Source organism: Botryllus schlosseri, chromosome 7 (genome assembly GCF_051294905.1).
Source record: "Botryllus schlosseri isolate E-star chromosome 7, Bs_hap1, whole genome shotgun sequence".
In the NCBI taxonomy this organism is placed as follows: Eukaryota; Metazoa; Chordata; class Ascidiacea; order Stolidobranchia; family Styelidae; genus Botryllus; species Botryllus schlosseri.
In genome coordinates this window covers 5,594,852-5,613,941 of record NC_137242.1, presented here as the reverse complement: position 1 = coordinate 5,613,941, position 19,090 = coordinate 5,594,852, and the positions used below count along the sequence as shown (strand labels likewise).

Here is a 19,090-nt window from a genome sequence, read left to right as displayed (position 1 = left end):
ATCTGAGCATTTAAAAATGCTTTATTAAGATATAGTTTGAAATCTCAAGTCAGGTCGCGGGCCGCAAAATATGACCTCGCAGGCCGCGTGCTGGTGACCCCTGGCATAGCGCGAAACGAGCCAAGCTTGGTGTACAAAAGTACAGACATTTACCATACTAGTGCTTATGAGGATGAACTCTGATTTGATAAGAAATAAACTTTAGTTTTATTGATTTTCTTTCCAATTCGAAATTTAATTCAACTTCTGAGTTTTCTCGAATTCAACAATTCTAATTCTGATCTAATTTGTAAAAAAGCTGTGTAGTTATATTTCTAATTCTAATCTTATTTAGAAAAGCGGCTAATATTCTGGTTGCCCAACTCTGCTGTTATGACTGCGTACAGTGTACAGGTATACTCTCAGTGTACATTTTGTCTTCAATATATATTGAATCATATATCCAATAACGCGACTGATGGCTCTACTTCATCGCTAATACATAACCACATCTGCCCAAGACATATCAAACGACTTACAACGCATATTCTCTCTCTCTCTCTCTCTCACTATTTCGTTATCAGGGTTAATATGATTGCATATATTGCTGTGGAGTTTTATATTCAAAGTATTGGTAAGTACCAAGGTACGTATAAAAGAAAACGAGGGAGAACAGTTTTCAACAATACAACAAAACATTGCTAGATTGACCAAACCAAAGGTATTGAATAAATTAACCCATGTGTTTACACTATACATAAACGGAACTTCGTAGAAAACTATGTAACCTTAAAACTGGCGGGCTCTATAGGAAACAAAATATAAATATAAAACGGCATTAACTATCACAGTTGAATTATAAAATCGTTGTAAAAAGCCGCCCGTAACTGCGGGTTGCATAGACGTTGATCACAGTATTGGGTAATGAAAAATGATATTAAAATTGAATTCGGTTCGAGGATCCGTTTTATATGGCCTTCGCTCGTTCAGATATATCTGTCAAGCTTCGGTTCTCAGCTTCACACGATATCGCGGATGCCAGTACAATGACGACTTCTGCATGCGTTGCAACTTTCTTGGAATCCTGTAAAGACATCATCGAAGCCATCGGTGAAACTCATGCTCTCCGTTGTGCTAGTCTGGATGTACTTACTTTTCGGATACCAGGAACATTTCCCCTTGTATTTTGGTTTTCCGTTCTTTTTGTATTTCGGTTTTCCGTTCTTTCCAATAGCTATTCTACAAAAGACTTGGCAGATTTCCTGTATTGAGATCTTCAATTTCCTGGAGGTGGCTGCTTCGGCAACAGTGGCCGTGGTTACTTCGGCAACTGCGGCAGTGGTTGCTTCAGGCTCTTGAGTTTCGTCTAAAAGTCAATATCAGTTACTATTTATTACTCAAGAAATATCATAGGTTGTTGTTGTTGATTTTCAGCTATGATGTTCATGTTTTCATTTACGAATCCCGAGCTATCGACTTATAGCATTGTACAATGTACACTTTCTTTCTTAGCTTTTGCAAGACACCGCTTTCACACATCGGAGCGCGATAAGGAGCCTTTAGGAAACCTCCAAGCTTATACGTGATTCGTGATTCTATCCCAATGGTGTTGCAACGGTGAAACATGTCGTTACGTTATCTAATTACTTAATGTGTCACCAATATGACTAGAACTGAAAACTTTATCAATCCTGAAATGCACTCACCTTGAGCGTTGCATAATCCGATGAAAAGAATGGCGGGTAAGATGACAGCTAACATCAAAACAGTCTTCATGATTGTAGAATGTAGAATTGTATATATTCAAAGTTTTGGGCAGGATCCGAATAAAATTAGAGCTCTTACAATTTGCTATTAGTATATGCGTTTGAAGACGTCGGAGCGAACTGATACCCCGGATTGAATTTCGCCCACTTTATATATCCTATTCTGCCACAGACGGATCTATTATCGTCCTAAATACATATGGCTCATGGGTAGAAACTAATTAGAATACAACTTATTACGGGGAAGACATGCAGTATATTACATATTCGTTACTGCATCTACGAAGCGAGGTTTGACTCATGGAGAAACGGGCTGTGTCTCAACGCAATAAACGAGGAGTGTGCTTTATATCGGTGCGCATGCGCATAGACAAATTGAATGCATCGCATCATGCCGTGAAGTCTATATTCGGCATTTTATGTCATCATGTAGCGACAGAAATATAAACAGTTTGCAAATGCAGTTCGACCTATTTTATTCAGTAATCACGCGGATACAAAGGCTAAACTATATATATGCATCTGATCTAATTATACAATTGAGGGGTACCCCGTATGCCCTGGAAGGGAGGATCAGCAAGCGGGCTATTTTTCTGTCTTTTTGAGCCAAATAGGCATATGATGCAACCGATATATATCAAGTTCGCAACCAACTTCCTTCGTTACCATGTTCAAACATATACTTTCTCCATGCCCCTGAATCAGTTTATGTTGATTACTTTTGCAATATATTGCATCAGCGATGAGTTACGAATTTTGTCGAGGAATTCCCAAAGGTTACGAGTCATAGTAAATTGTAATCATTTTCCGGTGTTTTCATGATTTCCAATTCGAGCTGACCACGGATGTCAAACAGAGTCGAAAATATTATCGACTTCCGCCTCTACTGCCATAAAACGTTATAATGTATCAAATAAATATTATAATAATTGTTCGTCACTATTATTCGTAAGAAAATAAACCTCTAGTGAGGTATGTGATTGATCCTTCTCGTACAAATCCCGATTGACGAATGCGTCCGATATTTGCATATATTTGTTTCTATTATTTTCTATTTGATGTCGTGAATAATTGCTTGGAGCACTTATTGCCTGGGACATTCATTGTTATATTTCTGCCGTAAGATACTATATCATATGTAGTGATGTCACGTTGATGGATTATGCGCATATGGGTAACTTAATATGTGGATGAGTTTGTTATTGTTTTGGTGTCCATGGTGTGACTATTTGTACATACATCATTTTACATCAGACTGATATTCTTTATTCTGAATCCTGAGCTGAATACACATAAGGAGTATGTAAGGTTTTCCTTTCTGCATGGTCATAAATTCTCCTGCTCTCGGTTCAAGGTTGTTCAACTTCCAATATACAATGGTGATCCGTAACGAACTATAGGTATATACTATTTCGAGTATGGACTCACTGTAGCCTACTTAAATCAAGTATAGTTGTTTTTCACCACTCCAACGTCTACTTAGCGTTTTTTAGGCACAGCTAGGTACCTTTTACGTTCCGGGACTGTTAAGTAGAAGTTTGTTTTGGTAAAGTTCGCATCAAATGTACAAGTGAAATTTTCATACTCACCGGACGAAATATGCCCCCCGTATTGAGGTAACAAGTTTTATTTTATATATATTTTAGGCAAGTCTCGGAAACCGTTTACTTTACTTGTAATCGGGTAGAAATTTATGACGTCATTCTATTTCCACGTGAGTAGCAACTTAGACCACCTCTGATCCAGCCTAGAGTGTCATGTGTATAGTTCCACCTCCTGGTTCATTCATAATGATGGTCTCATCATCTCATTGTGGGCTTCAGAACTGTTAGCCGTATTAATGATCTAGGGAAGATAGTTCGCCCTGCTCGCAGATATCACCAAATATCGAAAACTACAGGCAATAAAATGGAATTTACAACTATATGTGGATGAACATGAGTTGGTTTCCATGGTATATAGAGTACAAACAATTGCCAATGTTGATTGCTGTACAAATTATGAGATTATGAGATCGAAATCTATTTACGTCCTGAGAATTGCCGAAGGCAATATTCTGGTTGCCCAACTCTGCTGTTATGACTGCGTACAGTGTACAGGTATACTCTCAGTGTACATTTTGTCTTCAATATATATTGAATCATATATCCAATAACGCGACTGATGGCTCTACTTCATCGCTAATACATAACCACATCTGCCCAAGACATATCAAACGACTTACAACGCATATTCTCTCTCTCTCTCTCTCTCACTATTTCGTTATCAGGGTTAATATGATTGCATATATTGCTGTGGAGTTTTATATTCAAAGTATTGGTAAGTACCAAGGTACGTATAAAAGAAAACGAGGGAGAACAGTTTTCAACAATACAACAAAACATTGCTAGATTGACCAAACCAAAGGTATTGAATAAATTAACCCATGTGTTTACACTATACATAAACGGAACTTCGTAGAAAACTATGTAACCTTAAAACTGGCGGGCTCTATAGGAAACAAAATATAAATATAAAACGGCATTAACTATCACAGTTGAATTATAAAATCGTTGTAAAAAGCCGCCCGTAACTGCGGGTTGCATAGACGTTGATCACAGTATTGGGTAATGAAAAATGATATTAAAATTGAATTCGGTTCGAGGATCCGTTTTATATGGCCTTCGCTCGTTCAGATATATCTGTCAAGCTTCGGTTCTCAGCTTCACACGATATCGCGGATGCCAGTACAATGACGACTTCTGCATGCGTTGCAACTTTCTTGGAATCCTGTAAAGACATCATCGAAGCCATCGGTGAAACTCATGCTCTCCGTTGTGCTAGTCTGGATGTACTTACTTTTCGGATACCAGGAACATTTCCCCTTGTATTTTGGTTTTCCGTTCTTTTTGTATTTCGGTTTTCCGTTCTTTCCAATAGCTATTCTACAAAAGACTTGGCAGATTTCCTGTATTGAGATCTTCAATTTCCTGGAGGTGGCTGCTTCGGCAACAGTGGCCGTGGTTACTTCGGCAACTGCGGCAGTGGTTGCTTCAGGCTCTTGAGTTTCGTCTAAAAGTCAATATCAGTTACTATTTATTACTCAAGAAATATCATAGGTTGTTGTTGTTGATTTTCAGCTATGATGTTCATGTTTTCATTTACGAATCCCGAGCTATCGACTTATAGCATTGTACAATGTACACTTTCTTTCTTAGCTTTTGCAAGACACCGCTTTCACACATCGGAGTGCGATAAGGAGCCTTTAGGAAACCTCCGAACTTATACGTGATTCGTGATTCTATCCCAATGGTGTTGCAACGGTGGAACATGTCGTTACGTTATCTAATGAAACAATGTGTCACCAATATGACTAGAACTGAAAACTTTAACAATCCTGAAATGCACTCACCTTGAGCGTTGCATAATCCGATGAAAAGAATGGCGGGTAAGATGACAGCTAACATCAAAATAGTCTTCATGATTGTAGAATGTAGAATTGTATATATTCAAAGTTTTGGGCAAGATCCGAATAAAATTATAGCTCTTACAATTTGCTATTAGTATATGCGTTTGAAGACATCGAAGCGAACTGATACCCCGGATTGAATTTAGCCCACTTTATATATCCTATTCTGCCACAGACGGATCTATTATCGTCCTAAATACATATGGGTAATGGGTAGAAACTAATTAGAATACAACTTATTACGGGGAAGACATGCAGTATATTACATATTCGTTACTGCATCTACGAAGTGAGGTTTGACTCATGGAGAAACGGGCTGTGTCTCAACGCAATAAACGAGGAGTGTGCTTTATATCGGTGCGCATGCGCATAGACAAATTGAATGCATCGCATCATGCCGTGAAGTCTATATTCGGCATTTTATGTCATCATGTAGCGACAGAAATATAAACAGTTTGCAAATGCAGTTCGACCTATTTTATGCAGTAATCACGCGGATACAAAGGCTAAACTATATATATGCATCTGATCTAATTATATAATTGAGGGGTACCCCGTATGTCCTGGAAGGGAGGATCAGCAAGCGGGCTATTTTTCTGTCTTTTTGAGCCAAATAGGCCTATGATGCAACCGATATATATCAAGTTCGCAACCAACTTCCTTCGTTACCATGTTCAAACATATACTTTCTCCATGCCCCTGAATCAGTTTATGTTAATTACTTTTGCGATATATTGCATCAGCGATGAGTTACGAATTTTGTCGAGGAATTCCCAAAGGTTTCGAGTCATAGTAAATTGTAATCATTTTCCAGTGTTTTCTTGATTTCCAATTCGAGCTGACCGCGGATATCAAACAGAGTCGAAAATATTATCGACTTCCGTCTCTACTGCCATAAAACGTTATAATGTACAAAATAAATAGAATAATAATTTTTCGTGATTATCATTCGTAAGAAAATAAACCTGTAGGGAGGTATGTGATTTATCCTTCTCCTACAAATCCCGATCGACGAATGCGTTCGATATTTGCATATATATATTTCTATTATTTTCTATTTGATGTCTTAAATAATTGCTTGGAGCACATATTGCCTGGGACATTCATTGATATATTACTGCCGTAAGATACTATCATACGTATGGATGTCACGTTGATGGATTATGCGCATATGGGTAACGTGATATATCGATGAGTTTGTTGTTGGTTTGGTGTCCATGGTGTGACTACGTGATTATTCATTCGTCGTATTACATAAGACTGATATTCTTTATTCCAAATCCGGAGCTGAATACGCATAAGGTGTATGTAAGGTTTTCCTTTCCGCATGGTTATAAGATCTCCTGCTCTCGGTTCAAGGCTGTTCAACTTCCAATACGAAGTATACTATTTCTGAGTATGGACTGACTGTAGCCTACTGAAATCAAGTAGTTGTTTTCCACCACTTCGACGTCTACTTAGCGGTTTTTAGGCACAACGACGTGCTTTTTACGTTTAGGAACTGTGAAGTAGAATATTGTTCAGGTAAAAGTTCGCATCAAATGTACAAGTCAAATTGTTATACTCACCGGACGAAATATGCCCTCTGTGTCGAGGTAACTGAATATACATTGCACCAATTTCTCATCACTCATCAGTCATTTTGTATTAGTAGCGAAGACGCATTTACCAATTTCAGAATCACCCATCATCTCCCACAAACTAGTAAAAGTATACGGCGAGATAGCGTAGTGGTATAATCCACATCTGCAAGACCAATGGGTTGCGGGTGCGAGTCCAACCGAGGTTGACTCCGGAATTCATACCTAAGTGTTGGAAGATTATCTACGCTCCATCTCGCCATATCATCCGTGTAAGCGGTGTCTCATAAAAAGCCTAAAAGTGGGTCTTGCTACAAGTCAGCAGGTACGGAAATGAAAATGAAGTAAATTAGCCTGGTGTAAATGACCATAGTGGTCGACAAACACCATGAATACACCAAACAAACAAACGGACCTTCGACCGAATCTGATTTTGGAAGCCAGTTAGGTATACCCGAGTTCTATTTTCTACATAGTTTTAACAAGTCTCAGAAGCTTTTTACTTTACTCATATTCGGGTAGAAATTTATGGCGTCATTCTATTTCTACGTGAGTAGCAACATTGACCGCCTCTGATCCAGCCTAGAGTGCCATGTGTATAGTTCCACCTCCTGGTTCATTTATAATGACGGTCTTATCATCTCATAGTGGGCTTCAAAACTGTTCAACCCTGGTCTAGGTGAGATAGTTCGCCCTGCTCGCAGATGTTACCAAATATCGAAAACTTCAGGCAATAAATTTGAATTTACAACTATTATGGTTGAAAATGAGCCTTTTCCATGGTTTATTGAGTGCAAACCATTGCCAATATTGATTACGGCACAAATTATGAGATTGAGATCGAAATCTATTTGCGTCCTGAGAATTGCCGAAGGCAAAGATCGGAATCTTCGTACGTTCTCCAAATAAGGCCTTAAAGTGATGAAAGACGATGCCTCGCTCTAGTATATTTTGATAAGGATACTGGAAACAAATCAGTTACGGAATTTGTATCTGAGTCTTTCGCCAGCCGAACGGAAGAATGAGCTTCGAGTAAAAATTGTATTCTCAATAAAGATAATTTTAATATACAATTGAATAGTTTATTCATATTGAAATGAACCCGAATATTTTCGGCTGACACTCGTCAGGGGTAATCGTCTGCAACTAGTAGATGCAGACTTTGATGTAACCTCCACAATCCAGAAATCACTTCAGGATTTTGGGGAAAACTCAATTTACGGTCATGTAATGAAAGTTGACGCATGTTACAGGAAGTCATTACATGCTATACCATAGTTGAGTTGACTTAAAGCAGTTCCCAAACAGTTGGCTCGTTGAATGATCGAAGAACACACAAGTATGACTTGGAAAGTACAAAATATGGAACTTTGATGCGACCACATGTAAAATAATGTCAGTTTCATGCAATAAAGACCATTTGTCGTTTTCGAGCACCTCTATTCCATATCGCTTTTATGACAATAATCCTGCGCGTTGCCGTTAACCACCATTTCACAAAAATGTCGCTCCCGCCAACGCACGCAGAGCTTTGTGCTACACATTTTGGATGCTGAAATGGTTTCAAAGCATTCACGGAGAGACGAAGACATCGAGACTCCCATTCTCGATGAACAAATAAGTCGTAGTCTATAAAGGGGCATATAATTTCAGTACTCGAAAATTATCGTATATCCGTACTCGAATCGAATCTTTACGAACTCTAGTCATAACACTGGTCAACACATATTTTTAGGCGGACAAAGTAAGAATGGTTTTGGGGGTTATGAAGGGCACCTATTCCGAATATGACCTTAGTTTTTCAAATTGACTCTTGTTGTGGAGATAACCCATGGGGCTATTTTGGCCAAAATCCCCCCTTTTTGCGGTAATAACTGGATATAAAATCGGCTGAGTCGTACTCTGAAGTTTAGAAATTCAATCTACTTGTTATTTTTACACACAGAAGACTCCTTCAAATCAAAATACAGCAACAGCACCATATCTATGGGTAATAGATTTATCATAGTTACAGACTTTCACAGATATCATGTACATAAATAAACTCCAGTCATGTATATAAGTATTTATCTAGATTCTAGATAATCAAATAACGTTGTAATAATTCAATCAGTTTTACGTCAACCACCTATCGTAAATTTGAAATATTCAGTTGGAATATAATATTATTGATATATTTTAAATCACAATTGTTTTTTGTACGATTTTCGTCTGTAAGCTATTTAGTGCAGTTTCTCGGAAGGTTCCGGCAATGGTCTGACATAATATGTTCAATTGTTCATCTCATCTGCCCTGTTATCTTTCTTTTGTTGTTCTGATGTCTTGGTAGAACCTCTCCCCTTGCTAATCAACAAGATGATCAGGAAATATATCAAGATGACTGAACAGGAAGCGAACTTTTATGCTCCTGTTAGTGCTCAAGTTTTCGCTATGCAGATACGAATTTTCGTTCCAACTGTTTGTAGTTGGGTGATTTGTGATCATCTAAAAAGTTTTATTTACTACACCTTAGGAGAAATTACATGCAGTAAACTCCTTCCTAATATGAAATTAGAATCTTTCATCAGTATTCGAATATAGCAGATGCCAGATATAAGCTTCTCGTTTGTTAGGGTTACTCTAGGTCAGGGGTCACCAACCTTTTTGCAACCAAGGGCTACTTTTGGATACTGATCGCAGTGACGGGCTACCATTTACTCCCGCCGTTTACCCGTACCAGATTGAATTTCCGCTGTGATATTCATAACACTGGGCAGGAATCGCATTGCGGTAAGACTTCTACAAGAGTCTTCTAAATCCAAACATCTCATATCAACTAGCTAGGCACTAAGATCTTTTAAGAGATCACGAATTACTTCGCACCATGTTTATATAAATTATACAACAGTCAGCTCAAATTTTAAAATAAATCATGTCACACTTTAGACTGGACATCATGTTATCTGTTTCTATATCAGGCAGTGGTAGACCTGGCATTGCACGCAATCAACTAGTGCGCTGTAGTGCAGTGTTGGGATGACTCGAGTCATGACTTGACTCGAGTCGGACTCGAGTCAACTTTTTCGTATGACTTGACTTGACTCGAGTCACTTTGCAAAAATGACTTGACTTGACTTGACTCGGCGCTTCAAAAATGCAGATTGACTCGTGACTCGGAGCAAAATTTACGAGTCAATTTCAAGTCATCAAGTAAACCGTGTCGATCAAATCACTGTATATTGTGCATGTTAGGATTATTATTCACGATACGCCGGTGTCACTTGTGAGAACAACCAGTCGTTCACTGATTGCACATTCCAATGATCCTCCATTGTTACATCACAAATAAACTGACCGCAAACGGAATGATCACAGCCTGCGCTGTCGTAACGGTAGTAGATTAATTTGTCCTGACATTGCACAGCACCCAACTTTACCAATCCCCTTGTATGACTTAAATCGAACGAATATAGTTTATGCGTATATATTTTCACGGATGTGTAGATGGTTAGTAGTTTATTGCACGATATCAATTTCTTTCAACTTCTCGAGGCTTGGTATTCGAACCTCTATTTTGGCTGATAGTAACAGTAGTGAGGCTAAGGAACTTTGTGCCCCGCCAATCAGAGAGCGCACGTCATCCTAATTGCCACGCCTATATGACGCCCATTGCCGCACCTATAGGACGCCCATTGCCACATCATCCGCCTATTGCCACATCATCAGCCACGCCCACTGCCACATCATCTGTTACGTCATCAGCCACGCCCATTGCCACATCATCGACGGCGACATCAGCCACGCCCATTGCCACATCATCCGCCTATATAACGCCCATTACTACAGCATCGTGATTATGCGTACTGAGCTGTTTTTGAGAATATGAATTCTCGCGTAATACACTAAACGTTGAACTAGATTTCATAACGTCATCACAGAGGAATCAACCAACTATCTTGCTCTAGGTTGTAGGTTCGATCCCTGTAGTCACCGCATTTCATACGATTCAGCGCTTTTCATATCTTCTAACACTTTACTCAGTCTCATTGAAATAGCATTGTATAGTGTACGAGTTCATTTTATTTCGAAGAAAGAGCATATCAATGATATCGTTGACCGTTATTGCGTCGATTCACTTGCTGAAATCCTCCAGATCGGTTGATGTTTCGAGGTACACCGCTTTGCTGCCATCCGACACTGCGATCCGAGTTCTTGCGTTCGATCTGCCCGTTTTGTTTGATGTAGCGATCACTGGCTTGTAGTATATACGATACGAGCGGAAGGTCGGGATTAGGAACAACTACGCTGGGCGAATAGATGACGAATTCATCAGCTCGCAGTACAACCGCTACCTGTATAATGCTTGCATGCTCGAGTATAAGGGTAATTAACTCAGCACTAAAATGCCAACGGACTAGGCGCAGGCGTCCGATTCTCGGCGCTATAATTAAACGAACACCTTCGCCGCAGGTACGCGATCCCCGACGTTATAATGATAGGGACAAATTAGCCGCATGAAAGCGAGTCTAATGAATATAACGACGGACAACAAGTTAGTTGAAAAGTAAAACTAATCGTGACCGATGCATTAGTGCACGAATTTCCATATTGATCAAATACCACAAGCGTTGCTTGCTTTCAGAGTTAGTAACAAAGCGCGTAACAGAATTTACCTAAAAAATGTCGCTACTCCGAAAATTTTGTAAAGTAGAGCTTTTTGGCGTTGGACTTAAGTTCCAATGAACAAGTGTTCACGTAGGTTCGAATCCCACTCCCACTGGATTTTGTATAGTATATATACTAATTTTACATTGCGGAGTATTCAGTAAACTTTAATCCTCCATCTATTTTCAATCACGATCCTCTTATTATTCTAGGCTTCGAACCCCACACCCAGTACGTTTTATGGGTATTAATATTTTTAGACTCAAATATAGCGTATCGAGACTTCATGAAACTTACTTGGAAATAGTTACTTCTTCCCTAATTTAAAAGATTACTCAGATATCGTAGCAATGGAACTCGGTTGGCCGAGCGGTTAATGCGTTGGACTTAAGTTTCAATGAACAAGTGTTCACGCGGGTTCGAACCCCACACCCAGTACGTTTTACGGGGATTCATATTTTTAGACTAAAATATAGCGTATTGAGTACCTTTTTCCGGAGCATTAGAGACTTTTACATGATCCTCCATATTTTTTATGTTTATTCAGCTCAACGAATATCTTCATATCGGCCTGCTTACTTCATTTTAAAGATTTTCTCCGCTAGAAAAAACACTGTAACATGATAAGTATATTATAATTAATCTTATCAGCGCGGCTTAGTACATTCGAGTGAATTCATTTTATTAGCTTTTGTTTATGAAATTACTTGATTTGCGAATTTTACCTAAAACTGAAACTGTTGAGTATCGGTAAAAGTAGTCTTAACCCGTAGTCACTTTTTATGTGGAGGGAGTCGATAGCAAAGTACTCGTGCATTTTGTAGTACTCAAGTATAGGTTTTATCTGGTTGCACTATACTTAATCAAGTGATTAACTATTTACACTGCATCTACTTCTATTTCGTAGTTTTCGGTCTTCAGGTAGACTATACCTTCAATACTTACTTTTTAACTCACTCGGAAATCATCACTTCTTGTACTTTACTAGCAATTTACTGCTACTAAATGTTGAAATGTACTGTTTTCGGTGGTCTTGATGAGCGGTGCCAGTTTCATTTATATCCTACGACGCATTTTCGCGCTGCAGAATGACTTATCGCAATAAAAATAACAAAAATACATCGAGAATTTGCGAACTCTCACTGTGCAATATTTGAGTTTGACGAAGTACCCTTCAAATTGAACCTACATGTTGGATATTATTCAAAACTTAATAAAATTTCGCGCCGAGCGAGGAATCCTTTAAAATAAGATAGAAGTAGTCATTTCTGAGTAAGCAAAACGTTAGTACTCCAGGTATATTTCTGCTTAATACTATAACTATCATGAAGTTGAAGCACTCCAATATCATAAGGACTTGAGAGTGTTTGGTGCGTGTAGGCGAAAAACCTACTTGGGTACTCCGAAGAAGTATGAGTACTTCTTTACTTAACAGCTCCGAAGGTTAGCGCAGTTTGTGGTATTTCGATTACCTGCTAATAAAATGTTTAAATGTAATGTACTTTTTTCAGGGGTCTTGATGAATTGCATCAGTTTCATCTATTTCCTACAATACATTTAACCGTCCCGAATGACTTATCACCATGAAAAAATAGCAAAAATATATTGAAAATCTGCGAAGTCCAACTATGCGGTATTTGAGTTTTTCAATTTACATTTCGAAATTAGCCCGGTTGGATATTAACGAAAATCACGTAAAATTTCACTCTAAGCGTTTTGGCTTCAACTCGAGCAAATACGTATTTCGAATTTTATGAGTGAAATAACCTTCCTTATGTTAAATCTACATAGGGCAGAATACATGGAAAAAATAAATGCGGAAGCCCAGGCATCGAGATATAGCTCAGCGTCACACCGCAGTCCAATAACGAGAGTGGAATAATATAGATATCAGACCGAACCATTGTAAAAGTGACGTTTCTTCGTTGAAGCATATAATATTTCACGTTGTAAAAGTTAGTATTCAGGGTACATTTTTGTTTAACACTGAAACTGCCTTGAATTTGAAACAGGCCTATGTCATAAGTCGAGTTCGTACACAATAAAATTCCTGGTCAAGGAATATACTTCGGATATAATTTCCTCCTTTTCTTCAGTGATCGAAGGTGATACTCGTGACAATTCCATGGTTTGAGGAGAATAGCGAGTCAGAGCTTATTTCGAGATCTAAGCTACTTTGAAAATGAGGATCCTAGGATTTGCTTAGGTTTCATCTATATCGTACAATGCATTTTCGCGGTCCAGAATGACTTATGCCAATGAAAAATAGCAAAAATGATCTCTCAAGCATTGATCATGGTTTTGTTTTTGAAAGATATCGCGATGTCGGTATAATATTTTCTAAAACTCAAACTAGGACGAAATCATGAATGTGTAGGACTTATGATAAACATATATTGTGCGCATACAATTTTGTTACAAGAACTATGATATTCCTGTACTTGCACGAATTATAAATGCGGTATTGTAAATTAGTATATACTACACAAATCCGAAGTGTAAAAGTTTTTAGTACAGTTGAGAAAAAGTACTCGATACGCTATATTTGAATCTAAAAATATTATTCCCCGTAAAACGAACCGGGTGTGGGGTTCGAGCCCACGTGAACACCTGTTCATTGAAACTTGAGTCCAACGCCTTAACCGCTCGGTCAACCCAGTTCCATTGTAACGCTATCTGAGAAACCTTTTAAATTAGGGTAGAAGTAACTATTTCCAATTAAGTTTGATGAAGTCTCGATACGCTATACTTGACTCTAAAAATATTAATCCCCATAAAACGTACTGGGTGTGGGGTTCGAAGCCTAGACAAATAAGAGGATCGTGATTGAAAATAGATGAAGGATCACTGGATTATACTTTACTGAATACTCCGCAATGTAAAATTAGTATACACCAGTGTTGGGATCAAGTCACTACCTTCGAGTCACGAGTCATTTCGAGTCATTGCACATTTTGACTCGAGTCAAGTCAAGTCAATCGATTTTCGAAGGTGACTCGAGTCAAGTCAAGTCACTCGATTTTTGGAGGTGACTCGAGTCAAGTCGAGTCAAGTCAAGTCAAGTCACGAGTCAAGTCACAATTCAAGTCAAGTTGGCTTTTCGAAGTATGAGGCACGGTTGCGTCATTGCATTTTGCAGCTGTCTGAAATACAGATTGAGTGGTCATTGATTTTGAATCGATGAACGAATATAGAGTTAAATATACACGCACGAAGGCGCTGTATCGCTTCCATAGCCTAATTTACAGTTACCAGCCAAAATAGAGAATAGAGAAATGAATTGATAAGATGCAATGCATTACCCATTTACAAATTGATATGATACAATTCGAGCCTGCGCCAATGGTAGATGACTATGTAAACTAACTATATTCGAATTCAATTTCAATAAAACAGAAGGTTTGGTTAAGGTAAGAACAGAGAACAGAAATAGAATTTTGCTATCAAATTACTTCACTAAACTAGTTTACGACAACGTAAGCTGTAAGCTTCGATCACTTCGTTTGCTGTCAATTTATTTGTGATAGGCAATGGAGGCTCAGGAACACCCACGATCGCTGAATTATTGGCCGCTCTCACGGATTACACCAGCGTTTCGCGAATAATCCGACCATTTGCAAGATACGGTGATTTTTATCGACACCGATTACTTGATGACTTGAAATTGACTCGTGAATTTTGCTCCGAGTCACGAGTCAATCCACATTTTTGATACGCCGAGTCAAGTCAAGTCAAGTCATTTTAGCAAAGTGACTCGAGTCAAGTCAAGTCATACGAAAAAGGTGACTCGAGTCATCCCAACACTGGTATACACTATACAAAATCCTGAGTGTCGAAGTCTTTAGTGTAGCGGAATAGTGTAGTTTTCTAACTACTTTACAAATTCATACGGTTTTTCTTGGTGCGTTCCAGGATAAATGCAATTTTTCGCGCTTTTTTATTTTTATTTTTGCATTAAAATTGGAGCTACTGTATATTATTTATCACCAATATTTAACTTCAGTGTGCTAATACGTTGAGGTTGAAGCTAAAACATCCTATTTCATGCGGCCAAGAAGACTAGCAGCGCGTAGCCGATGACGCAAGCAAATCCGGAACTAGTTACAAGCATATAATGATGAGGCAGATTAGGATGAATAATTTTTTTAACTCAGATATAGCGTATCAGGACTTCAGGAATTTTTTCGAATAGTTTGTATTCCGTATTTTATTCAAAACTTAAACTGTTAAGAATTACTAAAAGTGTTATAAAATACGAAAAAGTGTACAAGTAGAATTATTGTTATGTCATGAATAAGTAGTTCTCGACACGCTATATTTGAATCCAAAAATATTAATCCCTGTAAAACGTACTGGGTGTGGGGTTCGAGCCCACGTGAACACGTGCTCATTGAAACGATACCTGCGATATCTGAGAAATCTTTTAAATTAGGGTAGAAATAACTATTTCCAAGTAAGTTTCGCGAAGTCTCGATACGCTATATTTAATCAAATAATATTAATCCCCATAAAACGTACTGGGTGTGGGGTTCGGAGCCTAGAATAATAAGCGGATCGTGATTGAAAATAGAAGGAGGATCACTGGATTAACGTTTATGGAATACTCCGCAATGTAAAATTGGTATATACTGCACAAAATCCAGAGTGTAAGAGTCTTTAGTGCATCGGAGTAGTGTAGTTTTCTATCTACTTTACAAAATTTATATCATTTTTCTTGCTGCGTTTCGGGATAAAATGTAATTTTTCTTGCTTTTTGTTTATTTTTTTAATAAAATTAGTATTCATTATACAAAAACGCCGTGTAAAGGTAAAGTGCGAATACAAGTACAAGTTGAGATTTCAAACGATTTTTCAGTAAGTAGTTATGTTTCTAGGCTACTTTTACTTCTATTTAACGAGTTTTCATACAAATCTGCTTACTTTAATAACTTTATATTTTGTGAAGTAAAGAGTAGTTCAGGGTTATGCTTGTATAACCGTGACGAGTGCTATTCGATATGGAACAACATCAAATTTAGCATACCAAAAAAGATCTACTTAACAAAATTTTCATTTCGTTATGTCCATTAGAGTCGTGTTCATGCGACGAATTTGTCCGACTTACTTGCATGAATTACAAGCTACTTAATACAACTAGTTAACACGCGTTGATGTAACTTTCCTCATTTGTATGCATAGGTTACGCGAAATTGGTTACCGAATTTTTCGATTAGTTTATATTGCAAATTTTATTTAAAACTGAAACCGTTAAGTACTACTAAAAGTGTTATAAAATGTGAAAAAGTGTACAAGTAGAATTATTATTATGTCATGAATAAGTAGTTTACAAATTCATACGATTTTTCTTGTTGCGTTCCGGGATAAAATGTAATTTTTCGCTCATTTTTATTTTTTATCTTTACTAAAATTCGTATTAATTTAGCAAAAAAACGTCGTGTAAAGGTAAAGTACTTGTACATTTCGTAGTGCTCAAGTATAAGTTTTTAAACTATTACCTTGACAAAATTTTCAGAACAGCGACTTGGGTAATCTACATTTTAAAGTATCATTTTACAAAAAAAAACGTCGTGTACTACAAAATCCGTACTGTAAAACGTTAGTACAGTGGAAAAGTCTTTGAGTCTAAAAATATTATTCCCCATAAAACGTACTGGATGTGAGGTTCGGAGCCTAGACAAATAAGAGGATCGTGATTGAAAATAGATGGAGGATCATGTAAAAGTCTCTAATGCTCCGGAAAAAGGTACTCAATACGCTATATTTTAGTCTAAAAATATGAATCCCCGTAAAACGTACTGGGTGTGGGGTTCGAACCCGCGTGAACACTTGTTCATTGAAACTTAAGTCCAACGCATTAACCGCTCGGCCAACCGAGTTCCATTGCTACGATATCTGAGTAATCTTTTAAATTAGGGAAGAAGTAACAATTTCCAAGTAAGTTTCATGAAGTCTCGATACGCTATATTTGAGTCTAAAAATATTAATACCCATAAAACGTACTGGGTGTGGGGTTCGAAGCCTAGAATAATAAGAGGATCGTGATTGAAAATAGATGGAGGATTAAAGTTTACTGAATACTCCGCAATGTAAAATTAGTATATATACTATACGAAATCCAGTGGGAGTGGGATTCGAACCTACGTGAACACTTGTTCATTGGAACTTAAGTCCAACGCCAAAAAGCTCTACTTTACAAAATTTTCGGAGTAGCGACATTTTTTAGGTAAATGCTGTTACGCGCTTTGTTACTAACTCTGAAAGCAAGCAACGCTTGTGGTATTTGATCAATATGGAAATTCGTGCACTAATGCATCGGTCACGATTAGTTTTACTTTTCAACTAACTTGTTGTCCGTCGTTATATTCATTAGACTCGCTTTCATGCGGCTAATTTGTCCCTATCATTATAACGTCGGGGATCGCGTACCTGCGGCGAAGGTGTTCGTATAATTATAGCGCCGAGAATCGGACGCCTGCGCCTAGTCCGTTGGCATTTTAGTGCTGAGTTAATTACCCTTATACTCGAGCATGCAAACATTATACAGGTAGCGGTTGTACTGCGAGCTGATGAATTCGTCATCTATTCGCCCAGCGTAGTTGTTCCTAATCCCGACCTTCCGCTCGTATCGTATATACTACAAGCCAGTGATCGCTACATCAAACAAAACGGGCAGATCGAACGCAAGAACTCGGATCGCAGTGTCGGATGGCTGCAAAGCGGTGTACCTCGAAACATCAACCGATCTGGAGGATTTCAGCAAGTGAATCGACGCAATAACGGTCAACGATATCATTGATATGCTCTTTTTTCGAAATAAAATGAACTCGTACACTATACAATGCTATTTCAATGAGACTGAGTAAAGTGTTAGAAGATATGAAAAGCGCTGAATCGTATGAAATGCGGTGACTACAGGGATCGAACCTACAACCTAGAGCAAGATAGTTGGTTGATTCCTCTGTGATGACGTTATGAAATCTAGTTCAACGTTTAGTGTATTACGCGAGAATTCATATTCTCAAAAACAGCTCAGTACGCATAATCATGATGATGTATCAATGGGCGTTATATAGGCGGATGATGTGGCAATGGGCGTGGCTGATGACGCCGCCGATGATGTGGCAATGGGTGTGGCTGATGACGTAACAGATGATGTGGCAGTGGGCGTGGCTGATGATGTGGCAATAGGTGGATGATGTGGCAATGGGCGTCCTATAGGTGCGGCAATGGGCGTCATATAGGCGTGGCAATTAGGATGACGTGGCGCTCTCTGATTGGCGGGGCACAAAGTTCCTTAGCCTCACTACTAGTAACAGAATAAAGCACAGCGCATAGTTGTCAAACTCAACTGACGTCACGGGCCGGATTCAAACATTCAGTTCACTCGCGGGGACGCACCAGTCAAATGATGCCAAAATATTAGCAACTCTTAACTGAATATATGGACTTTTTCGCATTCTCGGAATTGGGTGTCAATGTCAGCGATTTGCTCCTGACGATTTCTATAGAAATCACAACTGCGCTGTCGGGTGGTAATAATGTGACATATGAACATACTCGACATTTGCAATCCTGAAGGAATATTTATGAGAAGTATTTGTTACTACAAATTCGAGAAATGTGCTGTATAAAATACAAGAATTTTTCAAGGTCTACTCAGAATTGCTTCGCGG

At 38.3% G+C, this 19,090-nt stretch overlaps 1 protein-coding gene and 1 long non-coding RNA gene across 3 annotated transcripts in view; both read right to left on the bottom strand.

Annotated features, from left to right (window-relative positions):
• Positions 1 to 583: 583 nt before the first annotated feature.
• On the bottom strand, positions 584 to 5,331 carry LOC145443332 (uncharacterized). Of its 2 annotated transcripts, XR_013916398.1 has the most exons (5): positions 5,137 to 5,331; positions 4,584 to 4,796; positions 1,686 to 4,514; positions 1,133 to 1,345; positions 584 to 1,063 (listed from the first exon to the last, which is right to left on the bottom strand). XR_013916398.1 is itself a non-coding variant. In XM_080321317.1 (3 exons), the coding sequence occupies exons 1-3, from the start codon at positions 1,753 to 1,755 to the stop codon at positions 999 to 1,001; spliced, it is 348 nt and encodes a 115-aa protein (XP_080177443.1). In that variant the 5' UTR covers positions 1,756 to 1,980; the 3' UTR covers positions 584 to 998. The 2 variants fall into 2 exon arrangements, 1 of the variants encoding a protein (XP_080177443.1); XM_080321317.1 differs by lacking the exons at positions 4,584 to 4,796; positions 5,137 to 5,331 and having other exon boundaries at positions 1,686 to 1,980.
• Positions 5,332 to 8,115: 2,784 nt separating this feature from the next.
• Positions 8,116 to 19,090, bottom strand: part of LOC145443550 (uncharacterized) — a 63,606-nt gene continuing 52,631 nt past the window's right edge. The window contains exon 2 of the long non-coding RNA XR_013916468.1: positions 8,116 to 8,210. This is a non-coding gene — a long non-coding RNA (uncharacterized LOC145443550). The remainder of the gene's footprint in view (positions 8,211 to 19,090) is intronic.